Raw genomic sequence first — 27,657 nt, forward strand, 5'->3', positions numbered from 1 at the left:
AAATACATGCTAAAGTGTGATTTATTTGACATAGAATGTGTGATGTTGTGGGTTCTTAAGGTTGAATACTTTAATCCTTTAGGCTCAGTGCTGACATTTCATGTCATTTTGTAACAGAAACTGTAGCCTTTAGGAAGCGATGCTGTGTGAGGTCAGTATTTGAGTTGATTACATCAGCGTCTCTTTCTGTGTGATGGAAACCACCTGCACTGAGTCCGTTGGGGGTGATGGTTAGAACGACAGCGTCTTGGTCTCTGCCCTAGACTTGCACAGCCCCGCTCTCTGGGAGAGACCCTGAGTCCACTTCCAGAACGAGATCTCCAGTTATCCTTTATTCTTAAGTCACAAGTGGTACATTAAATGCCATGCATATCACCATATAGTTTGCTCAGAGCACATAAAAACATTTTTCTACTAAAAACATTATTATAAGCAACAACATCAAAACAAAGCAAAACAAAAATCTCAGGTTCCTTGACTAAGGAGCGTAATTCTTACCCATGTGGAGGAGAAGAATATAGCTGCTACAAAAGGTGATTTCCAGTCTCTGATACCGATTCCCAGGAAAAAATCCACCACCACCACCACCACAATAAAACCCACGTTTTAGTTAAAGATGAAGGAGTGGGGAGAGAACTAGCAGTAAGAGAGCACTTTCTGGAAGCCGAGTGCTCTTCATACGTATCTCATATAATCCTCACTACCGCCCTGGGAGGCATGGGCTCCATTTACCCCACGCTACTGATGAGGAATCTGCCGTTTAGAGGGGTTGAGTCTTACCCACAGCTCCGGTGGGATTTGAACTGAGGCTCATAGGAGCTCATTCCAGGGCACCTTGCTGCCTGAAAACTTAGGATATTTTAGAAGTGTTTTTCCAGTGGTGAGTCCAGCGCTTTCAGTACTTGCATTTCGGAGACACCACTGGGCATTCAGCTTGCAGGCTGTGAAATCTGAGAAGTGCTTTCTCACTATAATCATTTGCATTTGGCATCATAAACGAATGGTGGGTGAACTAAAGCTGCAAACTTGTTTCTCTTTATTCTCTTCTGTGGATTGCTCTGTGACCTTCAGAAAGTCCTCATGTGACTGACAACAGAGAGCTCCCAGGCCAAGCACAGGAGGTGTTCGATGGAGTCCACCGTCATGAAGTACTAGAGCCATTTATTAGTGGATTGTTTTCGTTATCCGATCATGTTGCTGTCCATTGTTAACCCTCAAATCCCGACGGAAAGGGGTTCATCCCTGCTGTTTCCCTTGTCTGTGGAACAGTGTTACGGTTCTTTGAGCCATGAGTGAGCTGGAAATCAAATTAAGCGTTACTTCAGAGCTTTGGGATTTAGATCTATAGCTTTTAAACATTGTGTATTAAAGATCCTCTTTAATACTGAACGTATTTCAGAAATCTACTTTTAATTCTTATATCTAATTTCTTTTACCTGTGACATCTCAAAAGTAGGCCTATCCTCATCCTCCCTTCTCTGTGTTCTACAGAGTTCCATATTGACTCCCACATAATTACATCATTCCACACAATTCCAGCGCATTTATCCCTTTTTCTGTAGCACCTGTCTCTTTTTCCCTTTGTTCAGTTTTGGGGGCGGTTTGAACCCGAGAAACTGCTGAGGACCCCTGGACTATTCTGAGTAAATGTTTCATAGGCTAATATTTGTTCTTCATGTCTTTGGCTTTTCTTCAAAAGGGTTTTGTTTGTTTTTTCCCCCATTGTTCCCAACATTGAAAAGTTAAAGTTAGTAGACACTCTTGTGTCTTTCTTCAATTCCAAACTGAAAAATGGCTTAGATCACGGTATCCTCTCCATCCAATCAATGGGATGCTTCTTTGAATTTCCCTTCTGGTTTTGTTTTAAAATTTAATTTTTGGACTCTAATATTGAGAATATGATGTGGCTGTAAATGAATGTGTGCAGCTTGTAGCAGTTGTCACAACATGTTACAAAGAGGAATATGTTCTTATTTTCCTAGAAGATATTTGCTATGTGTTGAATTGTATGCTCCCCAAATTTATATGTTGAGGTTCTGATCGCTGGTATCTGCAAATGAACCTTATCTAGAGACAGGGTATTTACAGAGGTAATCAAGTTAAAATGAGGTAATTAGGGTGGGCCCTACTCCAGTAGGACTGGTGTCTCTACAGAAAGGAGTCATTTGGACAGAGACAGACATGTACTCAGGGAAGATGCCATATAGGCATGAAGGCGGAGATCGGGGTGATGTGTCTGTGAGCCAAGACCGCCCAACATTGCTAGCGAATCCCTGGAAGCTGGGAGAGAGGCCGGAAAAGATTCTTTCACATACCGCTGAAGGAACCCGCCTTGCTGACACTTAGCTCTTGAACTTCTAGCCTCTAGACCTGTGAGATGATAAATTTCTGTGGTTTATGCCACCCAGTTTGTGGTGCTGTGTTGGGGCAGCCCTAGAAAACCAGCTCAGCATTGAATACAGAGGACCTCTCTCACAGAGCAGCAGTGCCCCTGGAGCCTTTGAAATGCGTGGCCCAACACACACTCGTGGACCAGTCCCTCTGACAAGGACCCCACTTCCCAGGGCAGCCCACTCACAGAAGTTCTCTGTATGCTGGGTACTCTTTACGGTAGCTCAAGCTTTCCTGAACTTTTTAAAACCATTCTTTTTTATATCTTAAATCAAGAAGCATTCTTCGGTTTGGACTCCCTTGCCAAAACAGCGAGCATTTGAAGGCTGATATACTGGTTAGTTGAAGAAAGACTAAGTGATCACTTCTCCCTTAACGTGTATCCGCTGCTTTTGAGAGAGTTTAGTGTAAAATTCCTGAGTGAAAAGGGGACTTCCTTTCAAAGCAGAGTATGAATTAGTGGTCCTGGCATATAAATTGCTGATGGTTACTGATCTCTGTCTTTAGCCACGTTGGAATATTCCACCAGGCAGCATCTTGTGGAGATGAATGAGCAAATGTAGGGAACATATTTGTTGAAGCTAAAGAATCCTGGTAGTCATCTTCCAGTATCCCCGGATTTGTTTCTTTTAAAGGAATTTCTCACAGATGTGACACGTGGTTGTTTTCCTAAATGTTTTCCAGGAGGGGCCACTAAACCATGTGGAAAATAATAGAAACAAAAGTCTCTTTTTTGCTGCACTGAATCAATGTCACCTCTTGGGGGGCAGTGTTTATACTTGGGGAAAGGAAACGATTACAATGCTTTAGTTTTTTCAGGACTAGCCGCCTCCAGCAGGAGTCCATACATTTGAAGACATATGGAGTGTGAAATGACCATCCGCAACAGTGGCACTCTCCAGAGCTGGCAGCAAAGGACAACTTATTATTATATTATTATTAGTGATGACAAGGGTACTTGGTGCTAGGGGTGTAATGGGGACCAAGACAAGTATAGTCCTTGCCTTCACGGAGTTTCCCTTTGAGTGTAGAATACACACACACACACACACACACACACACACACACATACACACAGGGCATAAGTGCTAGTATGTTGAGTGTTCTAGCAAACTTGGAACCAGAATGCTGTGGGGAAAATATAACAGAGGGACTTAATCCTTCCATTCTTACAGAGATTGATGGCATGACTGGAATACTCTGAATTCATGCCCCCTCTCCTTCCCTCCCTTTCTCATTTATTGAGCATACCTCCACGACAGAGACGCTACCGAGAGTGGAGATACAAAGTTTAATGGAGCACTATGAATCTATTGGACTTTTCCTGCTTAAAAGTCATCATCTGATTTTTTCTTTCAAACAAAATCCAAAGTCCTCCTTTTGCAAGATTTTCACAAATAGGTAGAAAGACAGCTTCCCTCTGGACCCGTCCCAACTTGGCATGTCACACCCACTGTCAACTCTGTCCTTTTATTCTCACCATGTACTGTGTATTTGCACAGTTATATGAACTTTTCTTTGTGTTGCTTGGTTGGTTGTTTAATTAGGCATGTTTTATATACCTCTGTTCAATTCTAAATATCTCTCTCAGGTAATTTGCTTCAGGAGGCAGAATAATACCATTTTATATAGCTTTTAATATAATACCATGTGCGTGTGGCTGTTCAGTTTTGTTTTTTACAGTAATGCAATTTTTGAGTTACATTTTGTTTTTTCCTTTGGTACTTGGGTGAACCATTGTGTAAGAGACTATAGCAGCTTGATCATGTTAGATGCTATTTAAACTGAAACTTTAGCAAATACACACATGATCTGCATTTCTGTATAGGCAGGACAAAAACCCCAGGAAAATGGAAGGTTGGTAAAAGTAAGGATAGTGGAAGCTAGAAAGATTTATGGACGATCTGAGAAATCTGTCCAAACCCTCTAATATCTCAGCACTTTTATTTCAAGTATGTTTTCATAGCAGGCTGCAGGATGCAGGCAGAAGATCGACTCAGCCCTGGGTTTGAATTTTTGACCTGCCCCTTACTAGCTGTGTGAGCCTGGGCAGGTGGTTTAACCACATCTGTAGGATGGGCTTATCGTACCTACCTGGCAGGATTGTTTTGAAGACTGAATGCGTTAACATTTCTCCTCGATGCAGTCCTATGTCAGAAAAGGATGTGCCTTTGATTTTTCTTTTTTTCCCCCGTCTACCCTAAAACCTGGGACTGCATTGTTCCTATGGTGAACCTTCGCTTTGGTGGGTGTTTCTTTGAGCCTATTTTTCCCATCTTGATGGTTCCTTTTCCTACAGTATCATGAATTTTCAAGTCACCTATATAAAGGGCTGCTAGGGGAAGATTCCAGTTTCAAACTATGTGTGTGATAACCTGTTATATGTATTTCCGACATACGATGAAGTTTTATGCTCCTCCTTCCAATTTATGATCACAAAATGAAACCATACTAAATTTAAGTTAAGAGAATATCCTAGTTTGGGATGTGGTGTGTGTGCATGCACTTATTTGTGTGTCTTTGTGAGATTACGTGAGTGCAAGATTGTGTGGGTTTTCCGAAAAGAATCATCTTACGTAACAGACTTTGTTTCCGTGTTCAACCTCTAGATGGCAGTTTTGTATACGTATTGGTAACGATTAGGCGGTCCAGTGAAAAATTAGCTGTCCTTCTTTATAGTGACAGGAGTCAATGTAATAAACTGCGTGTGTGTGTGTGTGTGTATAGAAGATTTCTGTATAAGAAATCATGTGAATATTACTCCTTAAGGCAAAGGTATTCTAAATGACTCTCTCTAGAAATTCCTTCCTCTTCCACCCTTTTATGATGGATCATTTCATACCAACTTCCCTGCAAAAACAATCATGCACAGTTCATCTAGCCTCTGTATAAACGTTACGTTTCACCTTGCTTTCTGAACTGAAGTGTCATGCACTTGGCTTCAGGGGCAGCTTTTCTGAGGATGGGGAAGAAAACAGATGCCCGCTGTGTGCTGAGAACCAGGCAGCCCTCTTCGCCCTCTGGGTGTGATGTCCCTTTATCTTTTGCAACAGATGAATCCATTTTTCCTGGTTTCCAACTTCCCCTTCCCTCCCCTTCTCACCCCTTGTTTGAAATAATATTTGATTTTGCCTTCCTGCTGGTTGGATTAGAGCACTGGTCTCAGTGCCATTGACATTTCAGAGAGGAAATGACTTTTTCCTTCCTCAGATGGTGTTATAGTGCTCTGACTTCCATGACTTGGGTGGGGCAGAGCAGGGGGAAATATCGGATTTTCTGGATTGCTTCTTGGCCTTTCTGTAAAAGATACCAGTTGAGAAGTTCTTGGAATCTTTAGAGTTCATGTCGTTTGAACTTGTCATTGAGTTTTTTTGTTTTTAATTAGCATTTGCTGTTTGATTCTGGTTTAAGTAAGAATGGGATGTCATAGTGAATGGACTGTGGTGTGAAATAAGGCAAGCTTATTTCTGCTTTTTTTTCTTTTGTTTTTTTTTAGTTTTTTTTTAGTCTGCATAGTGAAATTGGGGGTTTTATTGGTTGAGTATACCAGTTTATTTGCCAATTTCTAAATAGGAAATGTTTGTTTTTTTTAAAATCTAAATCAGATGTTTTCTATTATATACATCTGAAGAGAGGAGACAATCCAGTCAGTAAATTCCACCTCTGTACACTTCTATTCATCATGAGCAAGAATAGTAATAAAAATAATGTCACAAATGAACTAGGAGATTTCTTGAATTAGAATATTTTTTCATATTGCGTTATCAACAGTAGTAACGAGTGTTTGCATTCTTCCTGAGTCTTACTCATCCCAGAGATTAATAATGTTTTCTCCTGGTGCAGTGGGTCAACATTTTCTTACTCCTGTGGCCCCCGTGCTTAGTGTTATGGTTGGCATGTAATAGGCACTCCGTTAATATCTGATACATTTAAGAACCATGCAATTCCATGTGCCAAAGATTTCTTTGTCTGGGCTTCCTGGTGTTTTGTGACTTCAGTCTCCTTTAAAATAAAAAAAAATAAGTAGGAAATTATCTGACGTGATTGTCAATATTTACTCTATAGATCGGTATTATTGTTATGGTCCTAATTATTTTAGGACCTTTCCTCCCAAGATGTCAGTTCGATAGGCTGTAATAGGTTATGATACATTCATTCATTAGGATCAGATCCTTTCTAAATATCTGATTGATTAGAAGCCTGCTTCTGAAAACTTCTAAGGGTGTGTGTGTGTGAAAGAGACAGACAGACAGACAGGCGGGGGAGAGCTGCCTCCCCCTCCCCCCTCCGGTTACCTCCTTCCTTCTCAGAAGCCAGCGGCCCTGAATCTCAGGACATAACGCTACCTGCCCACGGGGGCAGTGCAGCATTGTGGTTAAGGTATGGGCTTTGCTTTTAGAGTCAGGCCGACTGGATTCAAGTTGAGGCTTTGCCACTTACTAGCAATGTGACATTGTGCAAGAATTTCTGAGTGTCAGTTTCTTAAAGAGATACAGTGATAGTACCTACTTCATACAGTTATTGTGAGGAATAAATGAGAAGGCACGTGAAGTCCTTAGCACAGTGCGTGGCCCACAATAAACACTTAATAAATCTTAGCTGTGGTTTATGGGCCACCAGCTTGTAACTTCTGTTTTCTCTCTCACTTTCTCTGTCTCACCTGTACCCCACCCAGGTTCTCGTGGCATATGTGTTCTTCTCAGGGGTTCATTATCTCGAAGCATGCACAGTTTAGCAGATTCATGACTTTCTGTCTCCAAATAAATTAGCGTTGTCCTTAGTGAGAACACTGGGTCCTGAGTGTTAACAAACATGGGAAAGCAGCCTAAGCGCCTCCTTTGTTGGTGAACAGAAGAGGCTCTGCCATGTTCAACTGTGAGGTGAGTCAGGAACACACACATGCGCTCGTGTTGGGCCTCACGCATGAGATGACTTTGTAACAGGCCGTGATACAGGTAGAGCGAGGCAGAGAAAGACAGACACAGACACCAGAAGCTGCTCGTGGGTGGTCCACAGACATGTTTGGTTTGGCTTAAGTCGTGTTTGAGGCAATCTTACAATTGGAAAAACCTGTGAATGCTACTCTTGCCTTCCCATGTGCCAGCTATTTGTAGAGCTGAATGGTTGATGCCTCCTTGAGGTGGGGCACGGCCTTTTCACTTTGCCTCAGTCCCCACCATGCCCTGTTGTTCCCCACCATGATGACAGGTGACAGTGGTCTCTTTGCCTTGTACCAGCACTGTTTTTCCCTAGAGGGGAGATACTCCTTTGTTCTATGTCTCTCAAAAAGGGAAGGTACAAATAGAAAAAAACCACCCAAAAGGTTGCATGTTTTAAGGAAAATGAGGCCAAGCCTATTTTCCTCGGGGCAATAAACAATTTCTTACCCACTTTCATTCATTTTGCTTACTTGCCTGGTCTCTATAGCCATTTGAGTCTGTTATCTCTCAGACAGATGTGGAAGAGCTGTCATTCTCCAGGATTATTCTGCCTGACTTTGGCTCTATGTCCATGTAAATGAAGGTCTTCTGAACCTTGAACCCTTGTAGCTGACCTGTTAGGAATCAGTTTTCCCAGGAGCATGTTAGAAACAAAGGACCACTTCCTCTCCTTGGCACTGGCACAGCTCTTTTCACCTGTCTTCCTATACAAACATAGTGAGGCAGGTTTCAAACAGGGCTGTGAGAACCTGTTTCTGTGGATGCCACAGTCCTCCTCTTGCTCTGAACTTGACTCTTAACTGTGTTGTGTGTAGTGTGAAGGAAGCTTGGGAAGGAACCCTTGCCAACAGAAGATTTACAGTCTAATGAATGAATAAACCCTAGATCTTTGGAGGTCGATTTAGAAAGAACAGTCCTGTTAGATTCTGAGTGTGTTTGTTTCAGTGGGGTGGAGTTAGTAATAGCATTTCCTTGTCCAGTAGGAAGTGGGTAAATTGCCAAGCCACTGAGATCACTATTGTTGACTCAGATTCAGGAATAAGATTAAAGTAGGAAAGCTGTCAAGTTCCCTGGAATCCGGGCTGGTTGTGACTCTGCTTGCCCTCGGCTAGTGAGAAGGCTCCGAGCTGACCTGTGGGCCCAGCTCCTGGGTGTGTCGCCTAACAGTGTCTGGCTGTTGACGGGACCAGTGGCAGGAGTTGTGGTGGTGGGTAGCAGCCTGCCCTGTGCTACATGAGGAACTATTTTCTGCAGCACCCCTGTGGTGCCAGCTTAGAGAAAATAGTAGGTCCTTGCTCATGAGTCCCAAGCTGATCCGGATAAGCACTAACCAAGGACTTATTCAGAGTAGAAAGGAGGGGCAGTATTTTAAGTGGAATCTTAGGATGGAGCTCTAGAAAGGATTGTAAGTCATGTGTTCCTTCTCTCATCTCAAGAGAGCTTCTTGGCAGATTTTCTAGAATTTGCTAAAGACCCTTTCTTTGTCCTTATCAATTATCAGGCATTAATTCTAAAAAAGGGAAGTAGGCCACTTTGATGCTTGACTGAGGAGGAGAAAGGAAATGGCCGTGATGTCAGAGCTTGTGTGTCACTTCAGCCCTCGGCCTGGCTTGCTTTGTGGTAGGGGTGTGATTTTTAGTGCTGTGTGGGAGTGTTTTAGGGCTGTAGTCATGCATATGAGAAGCACCTGTGCTCGTTTCTTTTCCTTTTTAAACTATGCATACCTGTCCTTCAACCTCCATCATTTTGATCTGCCCCATACTTGCCATCCTGTCTTACCCCCTCCTCCCGCACCATTTGTCCCTGTGATTCACAGCTAATTCTGGGGGCATTTACTGTGTGTCTGGCACTTTGAAATGTCTTATACATTTCTCATTTAACCTTCACAACAACCCCATGTGGACAGTACTGCTATTACCGTGTTTCCCTGAAAATAAGACCTAGCCGGACCGTCAGCGGTAATGCGTCTTTTGGAGCAAAAATTAATATAAGACCCGGTTGTATTTTACTATAAGACCTGGTCAATATAATATAATATAATATAATATAATATAATATTACAATATAATACCGTGTCTTATATTAATTTTTGCTCCAAAATATGCATTAGAGCTGGTGGTCCCACTAGGTCTTGTTTTCGGGGAAACGGTATCTTCATTAAAGAAAAATAACATGGTTCAGTTACTCGTCCAGGAGGCTTGCCCAGCAAGGAAGCACTAGATTCAGGGTACCTAGTACGCTTGTTATTTAAATAGTTTTTTTTTACTGAGGTGTAATCACAGTAAGATGCCCAAGTCTTAAGTCTGTATCTTACTGAACACACACACACACACACACACACACACACACACACCCCTACATGTGCAGCCAGCGAGGCCAAGTATCTGTCACGCCAGAAGGTTTCCTCGTGCTCATACCCGTTCGTTGCCCAGACCCCGTCCCCAAGACAGAATTACTGTTCTGATGTCTGTCACTGTAGGTGACTTTTGCCAGTGTTTGAACATCATGTAAATGAAATCATACCATTTGTAGTCTTTTGTGTCCAGCTTCTTGCCCTCATTGCTATGTGTATGAGATTCATTTGTGGTGGTGTGTGCAGCAGTCGCTTTTTTTTTTTTTTCCTTATTGGGGAAGGGCAACAGGACTTTATTGGGGAACAGTGTGTACTTCCAGGACTTTTTTCCAAGTCAAGTTGTTGTCCTTTCAATCTTAGTTGTGGAGGGTGCCGTTCAGCTTCAAGTTGTTCTTTCAGTCTTAGTTGTGGAGGGTGCAGCTCAGCTCCAGGTCCAGTTGCTATTACTAGTTGCAGGGGGCTCTGCCCACCATCCCTTGTGGGACTCGAGGAGTTGAACTGGCAACCTTGTGGTTGAGAGCCCGCTGGCCCATGTGGGAATCGAACCGGCAGCCTTCGGAGTTAGGAGCACGGAGCTTCAACGACCTGAGCCACCGGGCCAGCTCAGCAGTCGCTTTTTTATTATTGTGTGATGTTCCATTGTTTAAATATACAATAATTTTTTGTCTTATTGATGGATATTTGGTTTTTTGTTGTTGCAAATTTTGACCACAGTGCACAAAACTGTGAGCATTCTCGAGTGTCTTTTGGTGGCTATATGTGCTCATTTCTCTTGGGTATATACCTGGAAGTAGAATTGCTAGGTCCTAGTGTGGGTAGATACTTAGTTTTAGTGGGCATTGCCAAGTGCTTTTATCAATTTATTCTCCCCCCAGAGAGCTCCAGTGGCTGCACATTCTTATCATGACTTGGTATTGGTGGGCTTTGAATGTGCTCCCTTCAGAAGGGTGTTTGCTGTACTTCCTTGTGGTTTTTGTTGCATTTCCCTGATGAGTCATCATGTCAGGCCCTAGTTCTTATTTTTTATTTTATTTTATTATCTTTTTTTAAATTTATTGGGGTGACAATTGTTAGTAAAATTACATAAATTTCAGGTGTACAATTCTGTATTACATTATCTATAAATCCCATTGTGTGTTCACCACCCAGAGTCAGTAGGCCCTAGTTCTTATGCTTGTTGGCCAATTGTCCTCTTTTGTGAATGGCCTATTCAAGTCTTTTATCCATTTTGTTAGTTGGATTGTTCATTTTTTCATATTTATTTGTTGAGATTCTTTATATATTCTGGATACAAGTTTCATTGGAGTTATAAATTGAAAATGCCTTCCCTTACTCTGTAGTTTGCCTTTTCACTCTTTCATCAATATCTTTTGATGGGAAGTTCTTTATTTTGGTGAAGTCCAATTTATCCATACTTTTTCTTTACGGTCAGTACTTTTTGTGTTCTTTTAAAATACTCATTGCCTTTCCATCTCTTGGGTATTTTGAGGCAGAAAAAAAAAAATGTGGCGAACCACTGCTATAGAGAGTAAGCCACAGTGAGACTGGACACTATTGGATTCTCGTTTTTGGATTGGCTTCCTGGCGTTCTGAGCCCTTGTACTTACGAAGCACTTTAGTTTTACAAAGCCCTCTATCGTTCAATTTCATGATCCCATGCGGGAACTCACTGAGGTACTTGTAGGAGGGACTGGTCCATTTTGATGGCAGAGGACTTGGGTGGTCAACAGGAGCTCTCTGGGGGGCTGTGGTGCCTTCACATTTGCCATGGCCTTGTATGCAAGGATGACGCATTAGACAGCCAGGTTTAAATCCTGGCTTTGTAACTGTGGGTAAGGTAGATAACTTATTTGAGCCTTGGTTTTCTCATCTTCCAAATGGGATAATGAGAGTATACCCACCTCGTGACATCGTTGTGAGGATTGAATGAACTTAAATAGAGTGCTTAACACGGCAGCCAACACAGTGTGGGGTTACTATTGTAGTTCTTAGTTTATTACGGTGTTTGATCAGATTAATGGTGTTTGATAGGATTGCAGTTCTTTGTAGAGCTAGACAGAGTTCTGATCACTGACTCCCTTTCTCTTTCATTGTGTTATTTCCCTTCTTCGTTCTACCCCACCCCCACCCTGCCCGTGAGTTCTCTCTCTTTTTCTCTCCATTTTTATTACGAAAAGCCAGATGCATTTCAACCATGAACTAATTGATGCCCCATGTGAAAGTGTGCTGTCTTACAGGGACTGACATGGACAAGTATAGAGTCCCTGAGAGTTTTGCTCTTTTTATTTTGTTTTGAGGGATGGTGGCTAGTAGGGGCTTAGGGAGGGTAAATATGGAAAGAAAGTGATTGCTTTATTAAGTCATTGCTTGATTCCAAAAGAAGGACAGTTGACCAGTTTACCTTGGTTCTAAGAAATCCACACATAAGAGACTTATGTAATAGTGGTTTGACTTGTAATAAGGGAAGAGAAACTTGGGACCCAAAGGACTATTTTCTAGAAAGCACTGTGATCCAGATGTACCTGCACAGGCTGAGAGAAAATTATCTGAACTTGGGGTGATAGGATTAGAAATATGTGTGTTAAATCCACGTTATTCACTTCTCCGCTACCCTTTCCCACAAAAAAGGGGAACGAAACCACATGTGGAAAATAACTTGTATTGTGATATTTCTTCTTGAAATGGAAACAAATCCTGTTGACTTTCCTTGGTTACTGAGGCCAAGCGTCTCAGTCTTCGGAGCGTCTGAGTTTGTCTGAACTTCCGCTTTGTGGCCCTGGGTGGAAATTTCACACTGTGTGCCATGAAGTTGATCTGACACCTGCAAGGGCCTGGAGTTCTTGGTACACGAGGCAACTACTGTGGTCTCACCGTCTGATGATGAGCACCTGGCAGGAAATGACCTGGACACATGCTGACTGCTTGACCCTAGACAGGAGGGTGTCTTTGCTCTCCAGGACGGGGAACAGGAATGAAAGATGGGGTGGGTGGGCAGCCCAGGGCAGTGGGCCTCAGGCCTAACTGTACATCAGGATCACTTGGGGAGATGGTTCAAATCCAAGTTCCCAAGCCCAGTTTCGGAGCACAGATTCCGGAAGGTGGGGTTGGGCTGGGATGCCTGATTCTGAAGCCAGCGCTCCAGGCTCAACACTTGAAGCAACACTCGAAGATCAGGTCCAGGGCCCTCAGAGCTCTGCGGTGGACAGTAGCACTGTAGTCTTTCAATTTCAAAGCCTTAAGACTTTCTGCTCGGCTCTATGAAAGGTGGGAGGGTAGAGTCAATCCACTGTGTCCCAAGCTATCGGGTCTTCTCTGGGGAGTAGTGGCTGCTAGGACTCTGGCACACTGAATGGGTTGCTGGGGGGAGAGGGGCACTTGGGGCTGAGAATGAGAATTTCCGAGAAGAGGAGGGAGATCCCTGGCAGGTGCTGGTGGAGAGGGGAGTTACCGTATCTGCCAGGTCAGGTTTGGGTGAGGGCGCCAGTGCCCAGTGTGGCTGCTCAGGAGTGACTGCCCTCTCGGGAACGAGCATTCTGTCACCTGCCTTTCATACTCAGCATACCTTCTCATCCACCCACTGACCCACCCACATAGACGACCCCCCCGCTGGCTCCCCCCCCCCCCCCCCCCCCCCGTTCAGAACCTCACACATTCACACCCTCACCCCCAGTGCCCCTCAAATCCCCAACCCTCTGTGTTTAAATGCTCACATCTTTGAAAACTTTTTTTAGGGTGTTCTGAGGGATGATCAGTGTGATATTTAAAATACGTACAACATAAATAGGTCTAACTAGGTCTAACGTATTCATTGGCACTATGAAAATAAGCCAGGGACCGTGGGTCAAATGAACAGGCTTTGCTGCTAGTGGGGTCCACGCTGGTGGTGCCGAGAGCATGGTCACGTGTTTCTGTGCTGCTCTGTGATTCATCAGCAGTGCTGCAGACTCAGACGGTAGTAGGACTTAATTCTTTTTTATTTTAGTTGATTATCACTTTTTTAAAATTAAATTTATTGGGGTGGTGTTGGTTAATAAAGTTATATAGGTTTCAAGATGATGTAATACGTCATCTGTATATTGCATTGTGTGCTCACCACCCAAAGTCAAATTTCCTTCCATCACCATATATTAGACCCCCTTTACCCAATTCCACCACCTCCCTCCCCACTTACCCTCTGGTAACCATTAAACTATCGTCTGTGTCTCTGAGTTTTTATTTGTTTGTTTGTCTTACTCGTTTGTTGCTTTCAGTTTTATACCCCACATGAGTGAAGTCATATGGTTCTTGACTTTTTCTGTTTGTTTCACTTGGCAATTTAATCTCAGGCTCCATCCATGTAGTCGCAAAGGACTTACTTCTTGAACCGTAGACCACTTCATCCCTTTTAGACTTTCTCAAACTTTAAAGATGAGGGTTCACATCAGCAGTTCTTAACTTTTTTGGGGGGTTGTAGTCTTCTTTGATAATCTGATCGTTTGAATTACTTCTACAGAAAAATACACATACTCTTGGAGAGAGGGAAGGTGGTTGAAGGATTCTCTGGGGCCCACCTGTGGGCTTTAAGTAAAGAACTGCTTTAAACGAACATAGACTTCTCCCAGGTTCGTTTTTATGGCACAAGTCTCTTCTCGTGGAGAGCCGTCTCTAATGGGAACTCAGCCAACACCATTTGCTATCGTGTGCATGCTTTCTGGAGGGTTTCTGCTCAGCTTGAAAGAGCAAGCAGATTTCAGAGAGAGGGTGAAATAGCTACTGCATGTAAAGAACGTAGCACCCAACATGGCAAGTATTCATTTAAAAAATACCATATATTTAATATAATCATAATTACAAAGCCAATTATCTCCATAAAACTTCGCCATGTCGAAAGCAGTTTAGAAGCATTGGACTAGATCTTAAGAGACCAAGATCCCTCCAGCTCGATATTTCCCCCTAGTTTTATCTCTAGCCCAGTAATTCCATTCCCTTCAATCCATATTGTTTGCATTCCTACTGTGAGTAAAGCCCTCTGCCAAGCATTTTGGAGAACAGGAATGAATAAGGTCTTAGGGAACAAACAAGGTCTAAAGGCATCCCTTACCTGTAAGTAGAATCATATCTTCTGTGTTGCTTCCTACCTCCCTGGAAGACCTGGGCTTGTTGAGAGGGACTGGGGGCAATGGCTTTGCTTTCTGACACTGGAAGGTGGCTCAGAAAAGCTGAGGGGCATTATGCCTGTCTTGGAGTTGTTAGCCCTAGCGACCTCTCACTCTGTGGCGTGGGTGTTTCTTTAAGGTTCACCTTCGTCTGGATCTCTGTACCTGTGGCACTGGGTTCATATCCATGTCCTCCTTTCTCTGCAGGCCAGGGGTTATCACCATGCAGGCTTTGTCGGAAGAGGACCGGAGGCTCTGGATGGAAGCCATGGATGGCCGGGAACCCGTAAGTACAATTCAGGGAAGTGGAGTAGGAATAAAGGTCCTGAATGGTTTGTTGCTTCCCTAGTGCGGTGCTTGTTGCTGGTGCTGCAAAGCCTTGGGGTCTCAAGACCAGTGTACCAAGGGGAGTGTCATTATTCCTGGGCTGGTGTTTGTAGATGTTGTTCTTGCTTCTGTGTGGGTGCAGCCCCTGAGCTTCGGCTCTCAGTCTAAGCTGTGGGTTGCGCATGTCACGACACCAGAACTCCCCCTTTGCCGAGGCAACTGTCGCGCCCCTACGCCTCTTAGAGGAGGCAGAGTCCAGTCTGGCTTACTGAGTATCTACCGATGCTCCATGAAGGAGCATTATCTCGATCCCATTTTCATGGGATAAACGAGCATACAAGTGTGTACAGATGATGTAATAATAGCTTTTCCCACCGCCTTCTGGTTCAGCCTTCCCTTGCCGTCCTAGCCCACATCCCCTGTACGCAGTGTGATTATCAAGGTTGGTGGAAGGGGTGAAGCCTGGTAATGTGATCCGTGCTCCCATTTCAGAGATGCTGGCCTCCACTGGGTGACGCAATCTTGTGGTTTTCTGCATCTTGTGACATGTAGAACCCACGTAAGAGCCCTGGGGAAGTCCCTAGAGTCAAACTATTCATCTTGTCTTGGTGCCAAGGGTATCTGTCAACTGCAGTGTTGAGCAAATCTCAAGGTTACAGAAATCCTAAGAGGACAGTCTAACCATGTCCCACCAGTAAGAGATAAAAAGAATCCACCATGTGAGAGGGCCAGTGAGTATCAGGCATTAACCTATATTGATTAATGTACCTTTCTACTCAGCTATTTTGTATGCGAACATGAAACTCAGTTCAATCAACTAAGCATGAACAAATAGTGTTTGTATAACATTTAATCATATAGAACACGATATAAAAAACTATTTAAAGATTTTGCTAAATTCTAATTAAACATTGTTTAATCTGAATTCATCTCCTGGGCTAAAATATAAGATACCTCCGCTTTTCCCTGAGTATGTTGTTACCGTTAGAAACTCTCCAAAGCAGATACACATTGCAACCTTTAGGGCTTTGTGGGTCCAACAGTTGCTTTATGTCAGAGGCCTTTGAAAGCTGCTTCCTAAGTACCCCTTCATCTTTGCTATTATCATCTATCATTACATGAGCAGTTTTTGTGTGTAAGGCACTGATTTGGCACTTTATATCTCTTAACTCATTTATTCCTCTTAATACCTTACAAAATAGCATACTACAATCCCATTTCATAGGCGAGGAAACTGAGGCTTAGAAAGGTTAACTAACCTGCCCCCAAGTTGCACAGGTAGTAAGTAGCTATATCAGTAGGGTACAGGCTAGATTGCTATAACAAAGAGACTTCAAAGTACAGTGTTTTAAGGAAGATAGAAGTTTATTTCACCCTCAGAGCCCAGAAGTGAGAAAGTCCCTGTCTACCATCCTCAACCTACAGCTTCCCAGCTTGTTCCAGGCATTGCCATTTTCTAGTCAGATAACGGAGATGAAAATACCCAGGACCCAAAAAAGTGCACACATCACTTCCATTGGCCCAAACATAATTATATGGTAGCACCTATCTGCAGAGGAGGATGGAAAGTTTAGGCTGTTCATAGACAGCCACGGGCCCAGCCAGTCCCCGGGGCATCTTCCTGCTTCAAGGAAGAAGAAGAAAAAGAATATGGTGGGGTGGTTAACAGTCTCTACCACAGTGGAAGAGCTAGAATTAGAATTCAAATTCTAGATATATTTGGTTTTCATCTTGAACAGAAATAAAAGGTCACATTTCCTGCTAAGAATCTCCAGTTCATTTGTATAATACTTTCTCTGACTCCCTTGAACCATTCTTCAACTCATAGGGGAGGAAACACTCGGGAAGAAAAATCCTGTCAGGGCATACTATTCTTGGTATGGATGAAAAACCCACTACTATTGATAGGTTTTGTTATTTTGTTTTTTGTTCTATTTTTCCAATAAGCTGAAGTGCTAAAATGGCTTCACCAACTCCGTTTTAAGCCTCTCTCTCCTCCCTCTCCCCACCACTTGATATTTGTTCTCTGTCTGTATATGATTGGTCTTTTTACTAACCTAACTCCAGTTTTCCTGTAGATTTACATCTGGCCTCTACAGATGGAAAACATACTGTTGAAAGAAACATCTCCTTGCTTCAGAATGTACACATTAAAACAAGTTTAAACACAACATAAGTCTGTTTCTAAACATAATATAAAATTATTTCCTCACAGGAGCATATATCTTGCCTTGAAAACCGCACCTCCATGTGCTTTCTAGTTTCCTAAAGAGAGAGAGAAATACAGACAAATGATGACTGCATAATTGGCGGGAATATTAGGCTTAATTTTGTCTCCCATTGCTGAGAGCCTGGAGGGAGCATTACCGGTGCTATATACCCAGTAGACAATTAGCACCTCTGGTTTTAATCACCATCTCCCTAATTAGTTAAATCTGTCCCCTTGGGAGTATTGGCTTTGGTAAGGGAGCAGACACCTCTTCCTCTAGCTTGTCTTAGAGTGTTTCCCTTACTTCAGGGAGATGTAAATGGTGGCAGCTATCTTTTGTTTTTATACTTACCCCCCAATTGATCTGTGATTGATTACTCAGTGCTGGGGTTTTTTTTTGGCAGGGGGTAATTTTGATTTCCATTCCTCTTATTCTTTCATTATTCAGTAACATCTCAAGATGTTTGATTAAAACACACACACTCACACACCCTCAACAAACCCTGAATCAGTTGATTTTACAATGTGTCAGCTAATGGTTACATAAAGTATAGTTTTTAGCACACAGTGTCTAGTCTGAAGAAATGTCAAATGTCCTAATGGCATTGATGGATAGATAATGGAGGAAAAAATTAGAGTTGTGTTCCTACAATGGGTGTTATGGATTTTATCTGTGTGGTGAATTTAAATTGAAATGATAGAGACCCAATTAAAACTTGCCTGGGAAAAGGCTGGATTGATTGGCTTACATAACTGGAAAATATCGGGGTATAACAGTTCTGGCCCATCTGAATCTTCAAACTTCTGTAATATTTGGAGTTAGTTTCTTCTTTTGTGTTGGCTTCATTTCCAGCAGGTTCTTTCCATGTAGAGGTAATATGCTTCTTGAATGTTCCAGGCTTACATTATTGTCAAGAATGGGATCAGGAAACTTTTTCTGTGAGGGGCCAAAGAGTAAATATTTCAGGCTTTGCAGCTACTCAACTTTGCTATTGTAGCTCAAAAGCAGCCGTGGACAATATGTAAATCAGTGGGTGTGCCCATGTTTCAGTAAAACTTTATTCTCAAAAACAAGTAGAAAGCCAGATTTTAGTCATGGGCCATAGTGTAGCTCTGATCTATAAGTCCAATGGAAAGACAGCATTATGTTATAATTCCAAAGAAGTCTTATATTGTAATTTTCTTGGACGAAATACGTGGACCAGAGGATGGGAGCGATGCATTGAGCAGAACTGACTCACCCACTGCACTAGAACTGCATAAATGGTGGGGGAAGTTTGAGTCCCCCCCCCCGAGGAAACATCAAAGCATTGCTGTGTGAGGAAGGGGGGTAGACACTAGGTGGGCAAAAGTGACACAGTTTCTCCCTGCTCCAATATCTATGTTCCATTAAATTTTATATTCAAGACCTTGCCCTTTGTTACTTGGCCAAGATAGAACACTATGCAAGTTTGCCATGAACAAGAAAGCAAGCTCTTAGGATTCTTATTTCTCATAGTACTGAAAGTGCGAGCCAACTCCAAGCACAAGAAAATAAAATAAAAGGCATACAGACATCAGCCTGTAACTATTTCTGAAAAGCTCAACAAACTATGTAGTCAGGTAAAGTTTTGAAATGGTTCCGCTAGATTTCTTCACTTTTTATTAAATCTAGGTTGATAAGCTGTAGAGTCACCATCGGAACCACGTAAATTTTCATTTTAATTTTCTGCGGCCATGGTCCACAGCTTGGGAATGGACAGACTTGACATACTAAATCAGACAGGGACACCTTAGTTCAAGATGCGTAACTACTACAACTGAGAGAAATTTTAGAGGCAGTAAATTCTTTCTTTTGTCTGTTCCTAACAACTGAAGTTACCCTCCTTTTCTCTTTGCCTGATGCTAGGAAGCGTGTTTGCTAAAAGCAAGCAGATGAGAAGCACTACCAGTCCCCCATCGTGGCCGGCTCATACACACTCACCCTGATGCATCGTTCTCTCCCCTCTATGGAAAGATGACTCAGCAAGGCAATGCTACCAGCAGGGTCAGCAGGGGCCTCAGCGCTTGGATCACTTCTTTAAACTGTGTTCCCGTGTGGTCCCTTAGCTGTGTTTGGTGGCATCTGTCTGGAGCTGCTTCTATTTCTCCATTATTTTAGAGGTGTCAGTCCTCCTTCACGTCCCAAGGGTTCTTTAGTAAAATTAAATATTTCTCCACTTTGAGCCAGGACTTGAATCTCTTGTGACAGCCAGACAGCGTTGGCAGATGCCAAAATTATGTGGAATTAAATCAGGAAGATAAGAAACAGGTGGCGTAGCATCAAAGATTGTGTGTAAATTCCTGTATTGGTTTGAAACTATGAACTTGCCACCTTTGTAGGTTAAAAATGGCTAGATACTGGTGATTTTATATGGCCCGACCTCATAGCTATGGGGCAGAAAGAAGCAAACACCTAGGCCAGTATCCCACCCTTATTTATATACGGAACGCTACCTAAAAAGGCCAGTCAGTGGTTGATTTGGGGTAGATTATCCAGCTCTCCTAGCTTCTAGCTTTGTGCTATTTTTATTACAACACACGTACTGCTGAATTATCAAGAAGCCATAGCTGAATGGTACCTCCGCTTATTTTTAAATGGATCTACTCTGTTGTGGTTATTGCAGTGGGAGAAGGAAACTAAGGAAAAACCACTCCTAGTAAAAGGACAAGACTGTGTGGCTTCCTTCTGCTTACCACCATTTTAAAGAAATCTTCTAATTTAGTCTTTGTGGACTATGAGACGAACAAAATGTGCCCTTTGCTTACCTTTCTCTACCTCGCCTAAGCTCCAGCCCCCAAGTTCTTCAAGAACTCAGAGAGTAAGTGAGCAGTTGCATTGCATTTTATGTCCTGCACCTGATGTCTGAAAGAGCGAGCTGTTATTGAAAGGAAAAAGTAAGATTGATTACGGTTAAGATAAGTTTTCAGGATGAGAGGCAGAATGTCATGGTGGTTAAGAAGCTGGGCTCAGGCGGCCTGAGTTGAAAATCCCTCCTCACCACTAATAGCTCTGTAACACTGGGAAATGGCCTGGTCTCTCTGAGCATGGTTCTTTGCCTGCACAGCGGAGATAATAGTGGTACCTGCCTGTAAGATTGTTGTGTAAGGATCAACATATACGTATCGTGCTTGTTATTAGCACGAGGCCTATATATGCTGAAGGTCTCATGAAAAGTTAGTTCTTACTATTATCTTTTTGGAAAGGAGGGACAGATGTTGGGATACCTGGATTCTCTTCTAGCTCCATTTCTAAATTGCTTGGTTCATTTGAACACAGACTATTTAAAGTTACCTTGCCTGGGCTCACCAGAGTGCAGGGCAGGGACTATTCTCACTAGTACGGCAACTGATTTCATTTAGCAGTCAGTCTGAACTTCCAGGCTATGAGTGGAGCAACAGGAAGTAATCTTTAGCTTCCTTTGCTGTGACGCAGCCCAGCGCCGGTAATCCGCAATCCCAGCTGTATGCTAAGCTCAGCTCACCACTCCACCGCTCATATTTCCATTTACCTTTCTTGCTAAAATGTGCGATCAGAGGAATATGGATGTTTAAGAAGGTGTGGGGTGAGATTGCTAAACTGTTGTGTGATGATGCAGGCCTTGCTCCTTTAGGAGTGGAATGACGGTTTGGAAAGATAGTTCTGCCCATTTTAGGAAAGCGCTCTTTGTAAATAATACCACATAGTATATGAACTGACGAGGAGTCTGAAAGTGAGGCCCCCAACTTGCTTTCCATTTCCCCACCTCTCATCCTCACCCCTCCACCCCCCGCCCCGTCATCCCCTAGCTGCTGGGAAACTGGATTATACCTCCATATTATTCTGTTTGTGTGTGTTTTTTTTCTCTTACTGGGTCCAGAAGCTGGTTGCAAGCTTCATGTTTGAGTCATGTGAGTGTTTTTATATAGGTAGAATTCATAAAAAATTATATCCACCCATGTGCTCAAGTCTTAAAAGAAATTTAATAGTATTTACTTGTTGTTGTTCCCTTTGGTTAGATGTCGTTCAGAAGAACAATTTCTTATGAAAACCAGAGAATACTTAATTGAGCAACCCGAGCTACAAGGTGGGAGAAAAAGAGAAGGAGGTCAGGTGAAATTGTTTTATGTTGGAGAGTTGATGAAATTTTTCTAAGAAATGGAAATTTCGATAGCCAGAAGATTTCTGCTTGGATGTTATGATTTAATAATATGCTGGTGGCAATTGTTCTGGTCTTAGGCTTTCTTCTTTCAGCACTTAGCAAACATTTATAGGTTGTCCTCCAATCACTTTGATGGACGGTGAGGATACCAAGGTGAGGACAGGCCACGCGATGAGAAATTTCATTTGTTTGCTGCTGTTTCTTTCCCATTGCCTAGCACAGTGGCAGGCACAGAGTAAGCACTCAGCAAATATTTGTGGAGTGATTGGAGTCAAAACTAAAGGGAAAAAGGGTGGAGGATAACTAAGGTTGTTTTTCTTAGGGAATTGGGTTACGTCTGTTACCTGAGATTGTGTGTAGATTTGAGGTTATTTGAATGCCTTGATTTTATAGTTCATTTAGATACATACCTACCTACTTGTACCAGAATTTAGCTGTGACCATTAATATTTTGTGCCATGGATTCATTTGGCAATCAAGTAAAGACTTTAGACCCTTTCTCAGAATAATGCATAAAATAAAATACATAGTTTATAAAGGAAAAATCAGATAGAAATACAGTTATCAAAATATTAAAATCACTTGTCATATAATAAATATATGCTTCTTTATTACCACATCAATAAGATATAAAAGCAGGTCTGATAACTCCTCTAAATGACATTACAGGTTCTCTGCAACAGCAATAACATTACATGGAAATATCTGTGATTTCTATTGGTGAAAAGGTTGCAGATACTACTGATACTACTGCGATGTCTTGCCCCTCCCTGTTCATGTTAGAAAGAAATGCTCCATTTCAGCTAGAGGCTAATGGAAAGAAAGGTTTTGTTTTTTTCCCCTCTGCCATCCTAGTTCATGGACCCCTGTAGTCTGGCTATGGACCCCAAGTGTCCATTTCTTTGCAAAGATGTTTTGAGAGACATTCTTCCTGACTTCTAAGCTGTTGTCTCAGCTTATAATTGTACATCGATTAGTGTGATTATTTGATTAGTATGTGTCCCCCCGCTGGATTATCATCTTCAAGAGGGTAAGAACATTGTCACCTCTTTTTGTTGTTGTTTTAGTATCTTTTGTGCATCGTGTCTGGCACACAGTAGGTGTTCAGGATATACTTGTTAAATAATCAGATGAATGAACCCAAGAACAATTAAAGTATGGTTGGTTTGTTATGACGTATTCTTTCCTCAGGCTGTATCCTGGCAATTCCCCACCTACCTTTACAGATCTTCACAGATCGCTGTTTAGTAGTCGCACTTCTTTGTTCACTGTTTTTGGGTCTAAATATAACACAAAAGCCCTTTTGATTGTCTTCAGCATTTTCTGCAATTTTCAGCTCACTGTAGACGGCATATTGACATCACCGCTGTTATAGGCTCGAGCTCCTCGCATTTTCATTTTGATTACATTGCCCTCCTTTAATCTTCTGTCATTACTTTTGTCTGTATTATTTTAGCTTAACTTTTGGGGAGTAGAATTGGTTGTGAGAGGGATTTTTAACCTTCACTTCTGAAGTCTTGGAGTTTTTCACAGTCAGTGTATGTTAATTTTGTTATTAAGTAGAAACGTGTGTATTCTTTTAGACATCTCTCCCTCTTTCTTTGATATTGGTATTAGTTATGGTTGTATCATCACACTTTAGTTGTGGAACCTTTCATTCCTGGCCATAATGGGAAGGCAAAGTCCCTCTCTAGAGTTAAATGTGCAGTGTGTACCCTTCTAGAACTTTCTCTGTGTTTTTATTCCTGTACACATACACCGAGCAATAGTTCTGTTTTGTAGAATTTTTGACATAGTATAGCTTGACTATAGATTATGAAACCTTCAATCTTTGTTTGACATTTATGTTGTTTTCATCTTTTCATTATATCATTACAAACAAAGATGTAATGAAAATCCTTGTATATACTTTACTGTCTACTTATTTGAGCATATTTCTAGGATATATACCAAGTGGGATTGCACTGGAATGGCACGCACATTTAATGTTTTAACTGACAAATTGACAAATTACTGTCTCCACAAAAATGTACCAAATCACACTCCTTCCAATCACATATGCGGTGCCCATTTTCTCTACACCTTTGCCAACACTGCATGTTATGCCTCTCTGTGCATGTGTCTATGTGTGTCAATCTGATGGTAGGAAATTGTATCTTGTTTTTATTTGCATTTCTAAAATTGCTAATGAAATTGAAAATCGTTTCTCGTGTTTCTTAGCCATTTGTATTTCTCCTTTTTTATACAGTAATGTATGTAAAGTACTTAGAATGGTGTCTGACATGATTCATGCTATATATAATATTATTAGTACTCCTTTTTCAAATTTCTGGCCTTTGGATTACACGTATCATTTTTCTTAGTTCTGCTTTCTTTTTTTTAATTTTAATTTTATTCAGTGACAGTTAACATTCAATATTATATTAGTTTCAGGTGTACAGCATAGTGGTTAGACATTTATACAACTAACGCAGTGATCCCACGATAAGTCTAGTGCCTACCTGGCACCCTACGTAGTTATTACAATATTATTGACTATATTTTCCGTGCTGTACTTTCCATCCCCGTGACTATTTTATAACTGCCAATTGGTACTTCCTAATCCCTTTACGTTTTTCACCCAGTCCCCCAACACCCCCTCCCCCCTATCAGTTTTGCTTTCTAATGCCCAAGGTAGGAACCTAATTTTTTCTGATGTTCTTTCTTCAGCTTATATGACTTTTTCGCTCCATCCTTGCTTCCATCTCTTATTTCCTGGCCACCCACCCCTGCTCTCAGCTTTGGAGTGGTGACTAACAAAGGGTACTCCTCACTCAGCTGAACTGCTGTCTCCTGGTTCACTAGGCCTGATTTGAATGGGAACCTGAGCATCCTCTGGACCTCTCTGCTCTAACAACAGTCAGCAACCTGTCGTGCTGCTAAGGTCCTTCTGACACCCAAGTGAAAAATGTCCCCTCACTTCTCAAGAAGCCACAGGAGTTGCAGTTTCTAGTAGCTGCAAAGGCGCCCTGAGACAGGTATGCCCCTCCACCTGGCTGGTGCTGTGCTACTTTCAGCCCTTCTACTCATGGTTCCATCTCAGCAGATAGAGAGCCTGCCACGCTCTCTGCTTACTCTAGAGGGCAGTTGTCCTACCTCCTCCCTATTTGTTACATCTACAGACAATTTCATATTCTCTGGTTTTGTGGCCTAGCTTAACTACTGCCGAACCTCTGAAGAAATTGGCATAAGCGAGGCTGTAAGTCTAAAGGTTTCGCTTGCCAGTTAATTGTTCATTTGAGTCAGACTTAGGCCAAGTTAAGAGTTCCATATTTTTTTCCTCCATCTGGAAGTGAACATCTTTGAAACTCAAAACTTTATCAGAGGCTCTGGTGTGTGTGTGTGTGTGTGAGTGAGTGTGTGTGTGATTTTTTTTTAACCTTTCATTTTAAAGTCATTTCAGACTTATGAAACTGTTGCAAAAATATAAGAATTCCGGAATACCCTTCATCGAGATACTCCAAATATCAACATCTTATGTAACTACAGTAGAATTATCAAACCAGGAAATTAACTTATTATCTATGTTACAGACCTCAAATTTTGCCCATTGTGTCCCACTGATATAGTTTTTTTTGTTCTAGAATGTCATCCAGGATCACACATTGCATTTCTTTGTCACATCTCCTCAGTTTCGTTTAACTTGGTGCTGTTTAGAGGTTTGGCTTATTAAAGGAACATTACCATCAGCAGATGTCCAGATCGTTCAAATCCCCCATCAGGACAGCATTCTATCTATGTATGTTCCCATCTTGGGGTGTATTTAGGGACTGTTGTCAGTAACCTCCCACCACCTAGGTAATAATTCATACCTCTCCACAATCGAACCACTTATGTTTCTTCTTCCAAAGGCTCTATGATGTATATTCAATCTTATGTTTGCAGATTTTCTTATAATACAGCTATTTCTTTTGAACATTTTGTCTCCTGCCTTATCTCTTCACATCATACATTCTTCCTTGAGCAATTTACTATGTGTATTATCTATATTATGGTTGTTGGTTTAAAGACGTTTGAGGGCCCTAATGTGATCTTAACAGACATTCTGTAGCGTGACCTCCCGCCTCGAGCGGCAGCACCAATTACTGCTGGCCTTCTCTCAGATATGATGGCAGTGATTCATGGGAGTGGAGATTATGGTTGGATTAGCTTCAATTTTTTGTTTCCCCTCTGTGGGAAAAGCAATTGATAAAAGAAAGATCTTTTTAGAGTGACTTTGTTCATTTGATTGAATGATTAAACTGGCCTTTCTATCCATTTGTGCCGCTTTCTCTTCCACCCTAAAAGCCAGAAAGTGTTCATATTTGTTAGTGATCAAATCAAGGCTGGCATTTAAAAAAGTACATTGACAGAAGGAGCTGGATATATTTTGAATATTAGGAAGTCTGTGGGTCAGGTTGTTTGCTTTGTGGTGAGGTGTGGAACCAGATAAGCATTTTGAAAAATTATCTCTGGGTTTGCTGAATTGGGCTCAAGTGCGGTTCATGATGCCAGTGTGACCTCATTCTTTTTAGGTGTGTTCCCGAAAACCCTTCTGGAAGAAAACACCAGAATAAGTAAACACATCCGAAAAGCAAAGCCATTTTCTAGTATGGTTTTGAAAATCTTCCTGTTTGGTCATCTGGAAAATAGTGCAGACATGCAGTCTAACAGTTACAGCCAAAGGCCGAGCAGAAGGAGCGGGGCCCTGGCCAGCCCCCAGCCAGCTGCCATTGCTCCCACATGCTGTGTGGTCTTGACCCAATGCCCAGAAAAGCAAGATACCCCCCCCCCCCCATCTTTACCTCTTTATTTTTAAGAGCAAAAAAGAAAAGGGGGTGAGGGGAACCAGAAACTGAGCTAAAATTTCTTAGGTTAGAAATATGCCTTCTTATAATTAATCGTTACTAATTAGTTTTGTTTACTCCATAAATCTAAAAACAGCTTTACTAAGGAAAAGAACTTTACTAAGGAAAAGAGCTTTACTAAGGAAGTTATCAACATGCTTGAGGTAAATTGATACGGATTTTTTTTTTTTTTTTGGCAGTGGGGGGGTGCCTAGTGTTGAAATATATTAGAGTACTTTTAACTTTCTCTCTTGGAACTCCTTTGCAGAAATGAATGCCATCTTTCTCCTAGTGGTTGTTGGCTAGGCCAGTATCTGAATGGATAATGATTCTTTGCCTTGGCAGTTTTTCCACCTAATTCATACCTCTGTGTGTTGTCATCCCAGGAAGATGTCGACTTACTGAGAGCAGGGATTAATCACATCCTTTGTGCCTGTAGTAGTATCTACGGAAGGTGCTTAGCAGAGTGCTGTGCAACATAACAAGCACTCGGTCCTCATTTAATGAACTTGGAGACAATGACTTGGGTTGGGTTCTGTTATGTAATCTAAACTGAATTCATTTGTTGAGTGTCTTGGGTTTGGTAATGATTGGGGCACTCTAAATAGAAATCCAGGAAGGCAAGGATCTTGACTTTCAGTTCTTCACTACATCCCCCACCTAGAACAGCCCCTCAGGCCAAGATCACTAAGCATATTCATGGAGAATTCATGTTCAATAAATATTTTCTGAATGAATGAATGAAAAAAGAAGACTACCCAAGGGTATGTTTCTCTTTTTAGCCACAGGCTTTGAATTTACTGTATTTTGTTTCACGCTGCTCAGGATTCCTTCCCCGTTTCATAGAGATTGTTGGTATGTGGCAGAAACAGTGTCCTGCACCAGAGAAAGGCCCAGGATAGAAGGCTTATTAGAGACTGAGGATCTGGAATTGGTTGAGAAGTTTGTAATGTTTCAATGGTTGTATACTCTCTGTAGAACCAACAATAAAGTTAGCATGTATATACATATGTATATATAATAGTATATACATGTACTTGTGTGTGGATATCACATATATTTCTGGCTTTCTGTGAATTTATGAAAAATGCATAATTATGCTCGAGCTCTGGTTCCTAGTGGTCAGACTGCCATGCTCTAAGAGGAGCTGTCACCACCGGCATCCTTGTGGCCATGCTGACGAAGCTAAGAGTTGATAGACAGGTAAGAGCTGATCTTAGCCTTCCATTCCCTGAAATGATTCCTTTACTGTAGCCCTCTTTTTAGAATTAAAAAAA

The 27,657-nt window shown here is 41.9% G+C and overlaps 1 protein-coding gene across 3 annotated transcripts in view; it reads left to right on the forward strand.

The window, feature by feature from the left end:
- ARHGAP26 (Rho GTPase activating protein 26) overlaps positions 1-27,657 on the forward strand; it is a 752,092-nt gene that overhangs the window by 487,791 nt on the left and 236,644 nt on the right. For all 3 annotated transcript variants that reach the window (XM_074313709.2, XM_019739058.3, XM_019739059.3), the window contains one exon: positions 15,027-15,105. In XM_074313709.2, the coding sequence (XP_074169810.1) occupies positions 15,027-15,105 (79 nt within the window). The remainder of the gene's footprint in view (positions 1-15,026; positions 15,106-27,657) is intronic.

Source organism: Rhinolophus sinicus, chromosome 5 (assembly GCF_057876585.1).
Source record: "Rhinolophus sinicus isolate RSI-liver-muscle chromosome 5, RSI-T2T, whole genome shotgun sequence".
Classification (NCBI taxonomy): domain Eukaryota; kingdom Metazoa; phylum Chordata; class Mammalia; order Chiroptera; family Rhinolophidae; genus Rhinolophus; species Rhinolophus sinicus.